Here is an 11,242-nt window from a genome sequence, read left to right on the forward strand (position 1 = left end):
TCCCGGGATTTTTCCACACGAAGCACGTCTCCCAGCGAAGCGACCAGTCGGGTGAGCTGGGCGTTGCCCTCCGCCCGCCGGCCTCCATCCCAGAGCGAGACGCACGGACACGTCGGGCAGCGATGGAGCCCAGGACGCCTCGGCCGCTGGTGGTGGCCCCTGGGATGGACCAGGGGGCAGGTGGGACCCGGGCCACCGGCAGGGTAGGTCCCCACCCCAGGCCCTCCTCCCCCCTTAGCGTTTCCCCGACCCTGACCCTTCCTCACCCCCAGGGGCCCCCAGCACCCACCCCTGACCGTCTTCTGACCCCATCCGTCTCTGGACAGATTGCAAATTGAGGGAAATGTCTCCAGGGGCACAGGGTCCGGGGTAAGGTGTCTCCTGTGGAAGGAAAACCAGAGAACACGGCAAACCTGAGGCTCTGGGGCGGGAGCTGTGAGCTTCTTGGGGGAACCCGGGGCGGGCCTGAGGCTGCTTGGCCAGCCCCCAGCCCGTCCCTCTATGGCCTCTCCCCGCCCCAGGAGGCCTCAGAGCCCTGGACTCCATGTCCAGCCGCTGGGAGCCTCAGGGGAGGCCCTCCAGATGCCAGCCCTGCTCCCCAGGCCCCCTCACCCCTGGCTCGGGGAACCCGCTTCCCGGGGAACAGCGTCCTGGGCCTCTCCTTGAGGGGTCCACCCTCCCGGCTGCAGCTCCCAGACTCCAGGCTCTTCGCTTGCAGACCCCAGCTCCTGCCTCCCCTCCCCTCCGCTCCCCTCCCTGGCCCGGGCCGGGCGGGCGGACAGGAGCCCACAGTCAGCCCCTGAGTCAGACCCCCGGGGCGGCTCCGCCTGCCCCTGTGCCCGGCCCTGGCGTCCTGACTCACGGGTTGGGAACGGGCACCAGGTGCCAGCTTTTCTCAGGCCTCTGCAGGGGTGGGGGTGGGCATGGGGTGCGAGTTCTGATGTCTGCAGGGCTTATGGGGGTCTTGCTGGGCATTGAGGAACAAGGCCAGGCCTTGGTGGCCCAGCGCAGCCCTGGAGCTCACCCGCGAGCCCCGTACCCTCAGCCTCGATCTGGCACTGACCCCTGACGCCGCCCCAGCCTGGATCTCACTCCAGACCAGAGACGGGGCTGCTGGAGTGGCCCCAGGACCCCAAGGGCTGGGCAGACCCTCCCCATCCGGCTCCAGAGGTAGTGCTCTCAGCTCCGTCCACCCGCCATCCGGCCAAACGCCCCCACAGCCCCGTCCGTCTGTCCACCCTGCCCAAAGGGCCGTAACTGGCTGTTTCCGGGCTGGAACGAGAAGGGCTCACAGCCCTGGTGCCCCATCCCGGGAAGGGCTGAAAGGCCGGGCGGGCGCGGGGCCACGCGGAGCCCGTCCTTCCGCCCAAATTCCGCCGTAAGCAGACAGGTGGCCCCTCCTCCCACCTGGTCCAGGTGTCCCCGCCCCCAGCCGGGCTCAGGGCGGGCGTCTGTCTCCAGGCCGGCTCTGGGCGCGGCCGGCGGGGAGGGGACTCGGGGACAGGGCCGCGCGGGCGAGACAGTGAAGACAGCCGGGGTCGGAGGCGGCCGCGGCGGCCCAGGCCTGGCGGACCCAGCCCTGCCGCCGCCATGCAGGACGGTAACTTCCTGCTGTCTGCCCTGCAGCCCGAGGCCGGCGTGTGCTCCCTGGCGCTGCCCTCGGACCTGCAGCTGGACCGCCGGGGCGTGGAGGGCCCGGAGGCCGAGCGGCTGCGGGCGGCCCGCGTCCAGGAGCAGGTCCGCGCCCGCCTGCTGCAGCTGGGCCAGCGGCACAACGGGGCGGCCGAGGCCGAGGCCAGAGGTAGGCCCGAGGGCGGCGGGCCGGGGAGGCGGCCGGGCAGCAGGGCCCGGCTCGGGCTGACTCACGGAGGCCCAGCTCTGAGTCACCGTGGCCCGCCCTGCCCAGGCGTGGGAAGAAGCCAGAGGTGGGGCTGGGCCCTGTGGGGACCCCGGGACTTCCGGGCCGAGCCTGGCAGGGCCTGGCCTTCCCCCGGGCCCTGGGGCCTCCCTGCCCAGGGACGACCTCGGGAGGGTCCCGCACGCGGCCAGCCCGTCTGTCCAGCCCCACAGCGGACACACGCACAAGGTCCCGGGACCCCTGGACGTGCAGCGTCCTGCCCGCATTCCCTTGTGCCCCCCGGGGATGGACAAGCAGCAGCGGGGACCTGGGGTCTGGGAAATCCTGACAGCAGCCACCGCCGGGCTGGACCAGGGACTCCCTGCAGGATTGAGGGGCAGGGCCAGCTGCCCTGACCCAGATATTCTCCGTGGGAACAGCGGGTGGGGGAGCCCCTGGGTGCCAGCCAGGCCCACCTGTGCAGGAATCCTGGCCTCACCGGTGGGGTGGGAGGCGAGGACCACAGGAGCCCACCGAGGCAGCAAGCACAAAGCATTTGTTCTGGAAGTGCCGTCTGCCCCCCTGGCCAGACTACAGCTACAGGGATTAAAGCCAGACAGTAGGCTGAACCTCCCAGACGTCAGGGTGCCAGTTTGCAGTTTGGGCCTCCAGCCACTGGCAAGGGGAGAGGCTCCATCAGCCGAGAACCAGCCTGGGTTCCTGGGGGCCCCGTCCCAGGCCTCAGCTTCAGTGGAGGAGGGACAGGGAGGGGCTAATTACTACTCTGGCTACCCTGCCAATTAGGGGAGGAGGATTATAATTTGGAGTTAGGGGTGAGGCTCCCCAAATTGGGGGTGTGCCCTCCAGGCTGAGCCTCACTGGCGTCAAAGGGTTAATAGCTCCTGCTCGGAAGCCTCATTAACCGAGCTGGGGGAGGGGCTCTGGAAGAGGTTGAGGAGGGGTCAAGGGCCCCCACTTCCTGTGCCTCATCCTGAGCCCCTTTAGCCCAAGTCTCCGTGCCCCTCCCTGACGCCCCCCACCCCACCCACCCACAGACCCCGACCCTGGCAACCCCTGCCCCAGGGCCGTTCCCGCTGCTCCGGGACTTGCCTGCAGCTCTTACCCAACAGCTTCTAAGACCTGACCACCCACCCGTCCACCCATCCTCCTGTCCACCCATCCAACCACATGCCCATCCACCTGTCCGTCCATTCTGCCATCCACCACTGTCTTTTCACCAATTCCGACAGGTCTCCACCCTACCTGTCCGACCGTCCGCTCACTGTCCATTGGTCCATCCACCAGGCCCCCCCACTCGCCACCCTCCCAGCTCTCTCTCATTACTTATCCATCATCCCTCAGTCTATCTGTCCATCTAGCTGTCCTACCCACCATTCCTCTGTCCACCTACTTCTCCCTCTACCTGTCCTGCCTCCACCCACCTGTCTGTCCACTCATCCCTGAGTCGGTGTTTGGGTGGGGACAGGTGTGGTCCCTGCCTCGGGCTCTGCTAGGTGGGACAGACTGGCCAGGTGGATCCTGTGCCCTCGCCGAGCACAGCCATACGAGGTGGTCCTTGGGGTCCAGACAGCCCCTCCCCGGTGGGGTCTGGGCACAGGAGGAGCTCAGAGGCAGGAGTCCATGTGCGCTGGGGCTGGTGGGCTGCCAGGAGGAGGGGTCAGGCTGTGCACCTCGGGGACCTGCAGAGTCTGCAGAGCTGACGAAGGGACCCCTGAAGCTTTCCCGGGGGCTGGGAGGGCAGTGGGGTGAGTGCAGAGGAGGCACGGCTGGGGGGCAGGGGGCGGTGGGGGAGACAGCCTGGCCGGGGCTGAGTGCCTGAGGAGGCCTGACGAGGCCACGGCAGGGATGGAGGGGCAGCCCCTGCTGTGCCGTCTGTCCGGCCGGGCTGCCACCATCCCTGTCCCCAGGCACGTCCCGGGCCCCGTACCACACCCTGCAGTCTGGCTTCAGCTCCCGCTCCCAGGGCCTGGGTGCAGACACCTCGGTGAGTGACATCCTCATGCGTGCCCGGGATTCTGGGCCTGGTGGTCATCTGGGGGGCTCCTGGGGTGGGACTGGGGACCCCGGGCACCTCCCTCATCACCCGCTCCCCTCAGACCTTCCGGCCAATTGCCAAGCCCGGCTACAGCCCTGCCTCCTGGTCGTCCCGCTCGGCCGTGGACCTGAGCTCCTCCCGGAGGCTGAGCTCCGCCCACAACGGGGGCAGCGCCTTCGGGGCCTTCGGAGGCGCCCAGGCCTCCGCCCCCATGCCCGCCCGCCCGGCGTCCTTCCACGAGCGCAGCGGCTGGGGGAGCCGGGCAGACTACGACACGCTGTCCCTGCGCTCCCTGCGGCTGGGGCCCGGCGGCCTGGATGACCGCTGCAGCGTGGTGTCCGAGCAGCTGGAGCCCACGGCCGCCTCTGCCTACCGGGCCTTTGCCTATGAGCGCCAGGCCAGCTCCGGGCTGGGCCCGGCCGGGGGTCTGGACTGGCCGGAGGCCGCTGAGGGGCCCCCCAGCCGGACCATCCGCGCCCCTGCCATGCGGACGCTGCAGCGGTTCCAGAGCGGCCACCGCAGCCGGGGGACGGTGGGGGCAGCGCCGGGGACGGCCCTGGAGCCCGTGGCCCGAGCCCCATCCGTGCGCAGCCTCAGCCTCGGCCTGGCGGACCCAGGCCACCTGCCGGACATGCGCAGGCTGGACAGCTACAGCGGCCACCACACCCTGCAGAGGCTGAGCAGCGGGTGAGCCAGTGGGCGGCCTAGGGGGGGCTGCTGCCCGGCCCGGCCCAGCCAGTCTGACCCCCGACCCCTGCCCCGCAGCTTCGACGACATTGACCTGCCCTCGGCCGTCAAGTACCTCATGGCCTCGGACCCCAACCTGCAGGTGCTGGGTGCAGCCTACATCCAGCACAAGTGCTACAGCGATGCCGCGGCCAAGAAGCAGGTGGCTGCCCCCAACAGCCGCTGACCCTCCCTGCCCACTGCCCACCCCCCGCCGACCACCCTCACTGACCCCCCACCCTTGGCTGACCACGGACCTGACCACGCCCTGCTGATCCCCAAGCTGGCTGGGGAGGCCCCATCCTGCAAAGAGCCTCCTCAGCAGGGAAATGTGGGAACGGGCGATATGCACACACCTGCACACACCTGCACATGTCTGCACACACTTGCACACATGTGCAGACACCTGCAGACACCTGCACGTACCTACAAACATCTGCACATATACATGCACTTGCATACACTTGTACACATCAGCACACTCCCGCACACCTGCACGTGTGCACGCACCTGCACGCACCTTCATCGCCACGTACCTGTGCCCGCAGGCCCGCAGCCTTCAAGCCGTGCCGAGGCTGGTGAAGCTGTTCAACCACGCCAACCAGGAGGTGCAGCGCCACGCCACGGGCGCCACGCGCAACCTCATCTACGACAACGCCGACAACAAGCTGGCGCTGGTGGAGGAGAACGGCATCTTCGAGCTGCTGCGAACCCTGCGCGAGCAGGACGACGAGCTGCGCAAGAATGTCACAGGTGTGCCCTCCACGGTGCCCGCCTCGGGCCTGTCCCTGTGCAGTGCCTTGGTGGAGTCAGGCTCTCAGCCCCCGGCCCCGTGGTCCCCAAGTGCCATCCGAGGCCCTCAGGACACACTGTGCATGTTCAAGCTCTCTGGGCGAGGTGCAGAGAGCCAAACCCAGCCCTGTGGAGGGGAAGAGCCAGAGTTCGGGGGCCCCCCATTCATGGAAAGGCCAGAGGGGCCCCGCGGGGCAGCCCCTGACCCCAGCCTGCCTGCCCCAGGGATCCTGTGGAACTTGTCGTCCAGCGACCACCTGAAGGATCGCCTGGCCCGTGACACCCTGGAGCAGCTCACAGACCTGGTGCTGAGCCCCCTCTCGGGGGCCGGGGGACCGCCCCTCATCCAGCAGAACGCGTCCGAGGCCGAGATCTTCTACAACGCCACGGGCTTCCTCAGGTGGGCGGGCAGGGGCGGGGTGGGGGTCTGCAGGTGGCCGGGAGAGGCACAGGCCGTGGAAACGGAGCCCGGCGGGGGAGCCCTGGAGGGCCAGAGAGGGGGGCAGCCCCCGCAGGCAGAGGGTCGGGGCAGGGGGCCGCACAGCCAGCTGTGGGCAGACCCTCGGGCTGCAGGCCCAGGTTTCATCGGATCAGGGACGTGATGTGACCTAAGTGCTTCCATAAGCCCCCGGACGTGGCGTGAGACGTGCACCGGGGAAGGAGTGCAGCGGGGGCCAGTCCAGGGCGGGGAGGGGGCTGGTGCCCAGGGACTGCAGCCGGGGGCCCTGGTGGGGCTTAGGACCGGGGGTCCCCGGGGGTGGGCCCGCTCGGACCCCCAGGGGCTCTCTGATGAGCTCCCATCCTCAGGAACCTCAGCTCAGCCTCCCAGGTCACCCGCCAGAAGATGCGGGAGTGCCACGGGCTGGTGGACGCCCTGGTCACCTACATCAACCACGCCCTGGACGTGGGCAAGTGCGAGGACAAGGTGAGGGGCGGCCGGTGCCGGGGGTGGCGCGGGGGCCCCGGCCTGCCTGACCGGGTCTCCGCCCGCAGAGCGTGGAGAACGCCGTGTGTGTGCTCAGGAACCTGTCCTACCGGCTGTACGACGAGATGCCGCCGTCCGCGCTGCAGCGGCTGGAGGGCCGGGGCCGCAGGGACCTGGCGGGGGCCCCGCCCGGCGAGGTGGCGGGCTGCTTCACGCCGCAGAGCCGGCGGCTGCGCGAGGTGGGCACGGGCCGGGCGGGGGCGCGGGAGCGGCTGGCCCAGCCTGGCCCTGACCCGATCCTCCGCCCTCCACCCAGCTGGCCCTCACGGCCGACGCGCTCACTTTTGCGGAGGTGTCCAAGGACCCCAAGGGCCTCGAGTGGCTGTGGAGCCCCCAGATCGTGGGGCTGTACAACCGGCTGCTGCAGCGCTGCGAGCTCAACAGGCACACAACCGAGGCCGCGGCCGGGGCGCTGCAGAACATCACCGCGGGCGACCGCAGGGTGCGCGGCGCGAGGGGCTGGGACACGGGGCAGGGGCAGGCGCTGCTCCCGGGGGCCCAGGGCCCTTCGTGGAAGCAGAGACGAGAGCCGGAGGCGACCAGAGGAACGGAGGGATGGAGGGACGGACGGATGGAGGCCTGGAGAGACAGAGGAATAGAGAGACAGAGGGCTGGAGGGACAGAGGGACAAAGGGAGACCAGACAGCGGAGCCCCCAGGGCTGAGTGTCCGGAGCCAGGAAGGGGAGCGGGGAAGGGCCCGAGGCCCGGGCACACCCCTCACCAGCTGCTCCCCGCACAGTGGGCCGGTGTGCTGAGCCGCCTGGCGCTGGAGCAGGAGCGGATCCTCAATCCCCTGCTGGACCGCGTGCGGACCGCTGACCACCACCAGCTGCGCTCGCTGACCGGACTCATCCGCAACCTGTCCCGCAACGCCAGGAACAAGGACGAGATGTGTGAGTCAGGCTGGCCCGCAGCCTGGGTTCTGCCCTCATCCTGGCCCGCAGCCTGGGTTCTGCCCTCCCCACTTCCTGGCCCGCAGCCTGGGTTCTGCCCTCATCCTGGCCCGCAGCCTGGGTTCTGTCTTCATCCCAGCCCGCAGCCTGGGTTCTGCCCTCATCCCAGCCCGCAGCCTGGGTTCTGTCTTCATCCCGGCCCGCAGCCTGGGTTCTGCCTTCACCGTGGCCCGCGGCCTGGGTTCTGCCCTCCCTACTTCCTGGCCCACAGCCTGGGTTCTGCCCTCATCCTGGCCCGCAGCCTGGGTTCTGCCCTCATCCCGGCCCGCAGCCTGGGTTCTGTCTTCATCCCGGCCCGCAGCCTGGGTTCTGCCTTCACCGTGGCCCGCGGCCTGGGTTCTGCCCTCCCTACTTCCTGGCCCACAGCCTGGGTTCTGCCCTCCCTACTTCCTGACCCGCAGCCTGGGTTCTGCCCTCATTCTGGCCCGCAGCCTGGGTTCTGTCTTCATCCCGGCCCGCAGTCTGGGTTCTGCCTTCACCGTGGCCCGCGGCCTGGGTGCTGCCTTCACCGTGGCCCACGGCCTGGGTTCTGCCCTCCCCACTTCCTGGCCCGCAGCCTGGGTTCTGCCCCCCCCCCAGCCCAGCCTGCAGTATGGGGTCTCTCCATCTGGGGGGCTCCTGGCACGCTGGAGCCTGGGCAGAGTAACCACCATGCCAGGCCTGGAGGGAGGCAGGGACCGAAGGCCCTGAGGTACCAGGGAGGGGCTGGAAGCTGACCTCCTGGCCCTCCGGCAGCCACGAAGGTGGTGAGTCACCTGATCGAGAAGCTCCCGGGCAGTGTGGGTGAGAAGGCGCCGCCGGCTGAGGTGCTGGTCAACATCATCGCCGTGCTCAACAGCCTGGTGGTGGCCAGTCCCATCGCCGCCCGCGACCTGCTCTACTTCGACGGGCTCCGCAAGCTCATCTTCATCAAGAAGAAGCGGGACAGGTGAGCACCTGGCCGGACCCCGGGGCTGACCCGACCCCAAGGGTGACCTTACCCCAAGGGCGTGCCCATTGCAGGGCCGAGCCCACCCTGAGGCTGACCCTGCCCTGCAGCAGCCTGACCTCCCCACCCCCCGCAACCATCACGGCACCCCAGAAGTCCAGCTCCCCCAGCCCACCCCCCTTCTGCCTGTGCCCTCCCTGACCCCTGCCCCCACCCCAGCCCCGACAGCGAGAAGTCCTCCCGGGCGGCCTCCAGCCTCCTGGCCAATCTGTGGCAGTACAGCAAGCTGCACCGCGACTTCCGGGCGGTGCGTTGTGGGTGGGCCCGCGGGTGAGGGGGTGAGGTGGTGAGGGGGCGCGGGGATGTGGGGGTGAGGGGCGCGGGGGTGCGGGGGCGTGGGGTGAGGGCTGGGACCCACGGGAGGCTGGGGCAGAGGCTGCCGGGCGGGAGCAGCGTGCACTCACTGGAGCCCTGTCTGGCTGCAGAAGGGCTATCGGAAGGAGGACTTCCTGGGCCCGTAGTGAGGCCTTTCTGGAGGAGGCAGGCAGCCCGGCCTCCGAGGGACACTCACACAGTACTGCCGCCCTGCTGGCCACCTGGACGAGAAGTGGACGGCTGGAGGCCCTGGCCCGGGGGTCCGTGCACGACCCTGCGAGGAGCCTGGGCCACCGGGAGGGGCAGGGCTGAGGCTGGGGATGTTGGGACTGGGCTTCTGAGGGGGTGGGTGGCTTGGGGCTGCACTGGTGCTTGGAAGTGGTGACTGGGGCCCACTTGGCAAGGGGGTGGGCTGGCCGTGACCTGACAGCACCCGGGACAGCCAGCACAGGGCAATAAATGTGCCGCAGACTCGCAGCCCAGCCCTGGTGCGTCGACAGGCCTGACTTGAGAGCGTCCGATTCGGGGACTCAGCCGTGTCCCCAGCACACCCATCCACCCCTGCACACACACAGGCCTCCCACGGACAGGCCAGGGCAGGGCAGGGAGAGGAGAGCCGGCACCGCAGCCCAGCTGGGGGACCTCGTGGGCAGACGGGGAGGGAGGCAGCTGTGACCACCCAGCACACGTGCCCGACACCCCCTGCCCACCCAGCTGGCCCCAGGGAGCTCGGCCCTACCCGTGGGCCCAGGACACTGCGCTCAGGGGCTCTGTCAGTATCCACCTGGGGCTTAGGGTCCCACAGCCTGGCGCTGGGGCTCACCCCCCCCCACACACACACACACACTGGGCCATTTGGTTGAGGCTACTCTTGACATTTTCACAGCAAAAGGCTTCTGCCATCAAAAAAATGCATGCCAAGTCAGGCCTCGAGGTGTCCAGGAGCTTGTCCTGGCCCAGAGAACTGGGGACAGTTGGGCCAGCAGCCACAGGGAGCCCCCGGCAGGGAGAGCCCCAAGGAGCTGCAGGATGGGGGGATTGATGGAGGGGGGCAGCTTCGGGGTGGATGGCCGGATTCATTGATGGAGAAAGGAGGTGCTGAGGGCCCGGGAAAGCCTGAAGTGGGAGCAGGGGCTGGTGAAAAGTGCTGTCTCCCCACCCTTCCTGCCCCAGGCAAGGAGAGACCCAGGGAGGTGCAAAAGAACTTTATTTTCCCAGCACGAGAGGGGTCCCGGGCACAGGTGGGGCAGGGGCTGGAGTCCTGAGGGGGAGGAGACCTTCCAGAACCCCCCTCAGCCGTCCCAGGCGATCCAGCTGCCCAAACCCGGAGCCTGGAGCCTGGGGCCAGGGGCTACACATCCTCCTCAGACACCAGGCAGTAGAAGTCCGTGCGGGCGCCGTAGCTGCGGGAGCCGAGGTCCGAGACGTCCAGCTCGCTGCCCCGGCCCGCTCCCAGCACGACGGCACCCACCTGTGGAGCGGCTGATGGCTCTGCAAAGCCCGGCCCTCGGACACCTGGGGTGGGGACAGTGCCGCCATCTTGGGCTGGGCTGCCCGCAGCCTGCCTTCTGCCAGGACCCACCGCCCGGGGTCACTGCCTGCTCGCCCTCTGGCCCTGGTGGCATTTGAAGGCAGGAGGCTCCCAGGAGAGAGGGAGGGAGGCTGAGGGGGCAGGGCCCCTCCCCACTGCTGGGGCCCTCTCGGGCTCCCCTGTCCTGCACCATCCCCCCAGGGCTACACCTCTTAGGGTCAGGGGAGGAGGTCGGCCGGCCTACCCAGGTCACCCTCGGGGTCTGGGTCCAACTCTGGGCCCCGGGGCAGCCCCTCTGGGGCTCTGCCTCGGACAATCAGCATGGGATCCTTGTCGTCCTGCAGCCGGGTCTGAGGGTCTCCTTCCAGTGCCCTGTACTGCACCTTCCGCGGCAGTGCCAGCTGCAGCTCTTTCCAGAAATTGGAAGACGGCGTCTAGGGGCCAGGGTGGGGCAGTGAGGGCGCCCGGGAGGGGAGAAGGGGCTGCGAAGGCAGTGAGCCCCTCTCCACTGCTATCCCCGAGAATGAGCACCACTGTGACACACCGCGACACACCCTCGGCACAGCCCCCTCCTCCCACCTCTACAGCCCAAGGACCCCCACCCACAGAACCCCGTGTTCCCAAAGCCCCCCACACAGGAAAATCCGCGTCGTCCCCCCAGTCTCCCCTTATCCCCACCACCATCTCCCAAGCCGCCCTCGCCCCGCCGCCCACGCCCCTCACCACGGAGCCGGGCTTCCAGAGCAGCAGGGTCACCAGGTGGCGGTGCTGGCGCAGCAGGTGCAGCGCGGGGTGCGCGGGGTGGCGCCGCTGGCCCTCGAAGGTGATGAAGATGGGTCTGCGCGTCAGCTCCAGCAGCCGGCAGAGGCCTTCCCTGCGGGGGTGGGACCGTCAGGACGGACGCGGCCGCGGCCCCCAGCTCCCGCCCCTGCCCCCGCGGGACCCACCGGAAGCTGTGGCTGCACCAGGCGCGGCCCAGGAAGGCGTCGGAGAGCACCACCACCAGGCGCCTGCAGCGGCTCAGGTTCACCAGCAGGTCCCGCGGAGGGCTCTGCGGG

The 11,242-nt window shown here is 69.4% G+C and overlaps 1 protein-coding gene across 1 annotated transcript; it reads left to right on the plus strand.

The window, feature by feature from the left end:
• Nucleotides 1–1,467: 1,467 nt before the first annotated feature.
• PKP3 (plakophilin 3) lies at nt 1,468–9,016 on the plus strand. Its single transcript, XM_037838812.1, has 13 exons — nt 1,468–1,801; nt 3,766–3,842; nt 3,955–4,580; nt 4,659–4,782; nt 5,168–5,372; nt 5,637–5,811; nt 6,219–6,336; nt 6,405–6,575; nt 6,653–6,838; nt 7,137–7,290; nt 8,086–8,278; nt 8,498–8,585; nt 8,764–9,016. The coding sequence occupies exons 1-13, from the start codon at nt 1,591–1,593 to the stop codon at nt 8,797–8,799; spliced, it is 2,364 nt and encodes a 787-aa protein (XP_037694740.1). The 5' UTR covers nt 1,468–1,590; the 3' UTR covers nt 8,800–9,016.
• Nucleotides 9,017–11,242: the final 2,226 nt, after the last annotated feature.

This window comes from Choloepus didactylus, chromosome 6 (assembly GCF_015220235.1).
Source record: "Choloepus didactylus isolate mChoDid1 chromosome 6, mChoDid1.pri, whole genome shotgun sequence".
In the NCBI taxonomy this organism is placed as follows: domain Eukaryota; kingdom Metazoa; phylum Chordata; class Mammalia; order Pilosa; family Megalonychidae; genus Choloepus; species Choloepus didactylus.

Bases quoted from the DNA above. Each gene is read 5' to 3' on its own strand.
- PKP3 (XM_037838812.1), top strand. From the start codon at position 1,591: ATGCAGGACGGTAACTTCCTGCTGTCTGCCCTGCAGCCCGAGGCCGGC. The intron at 6,839-7,136 runs GTGCGCGGCGCG...CTCCCCGCACAG, and splicing joins TCACCGCGGGCGACCGCAGG to TGGGCCGGTGTGCTGAGCCG. The intron at 8,279-8,497 runs GTGAGCACCTGG...CCCCCACCCCAG, and splicing joins ATCAAGAAGAAGCGGGACAG to CCCCGACAGCGAGAAGTCCT.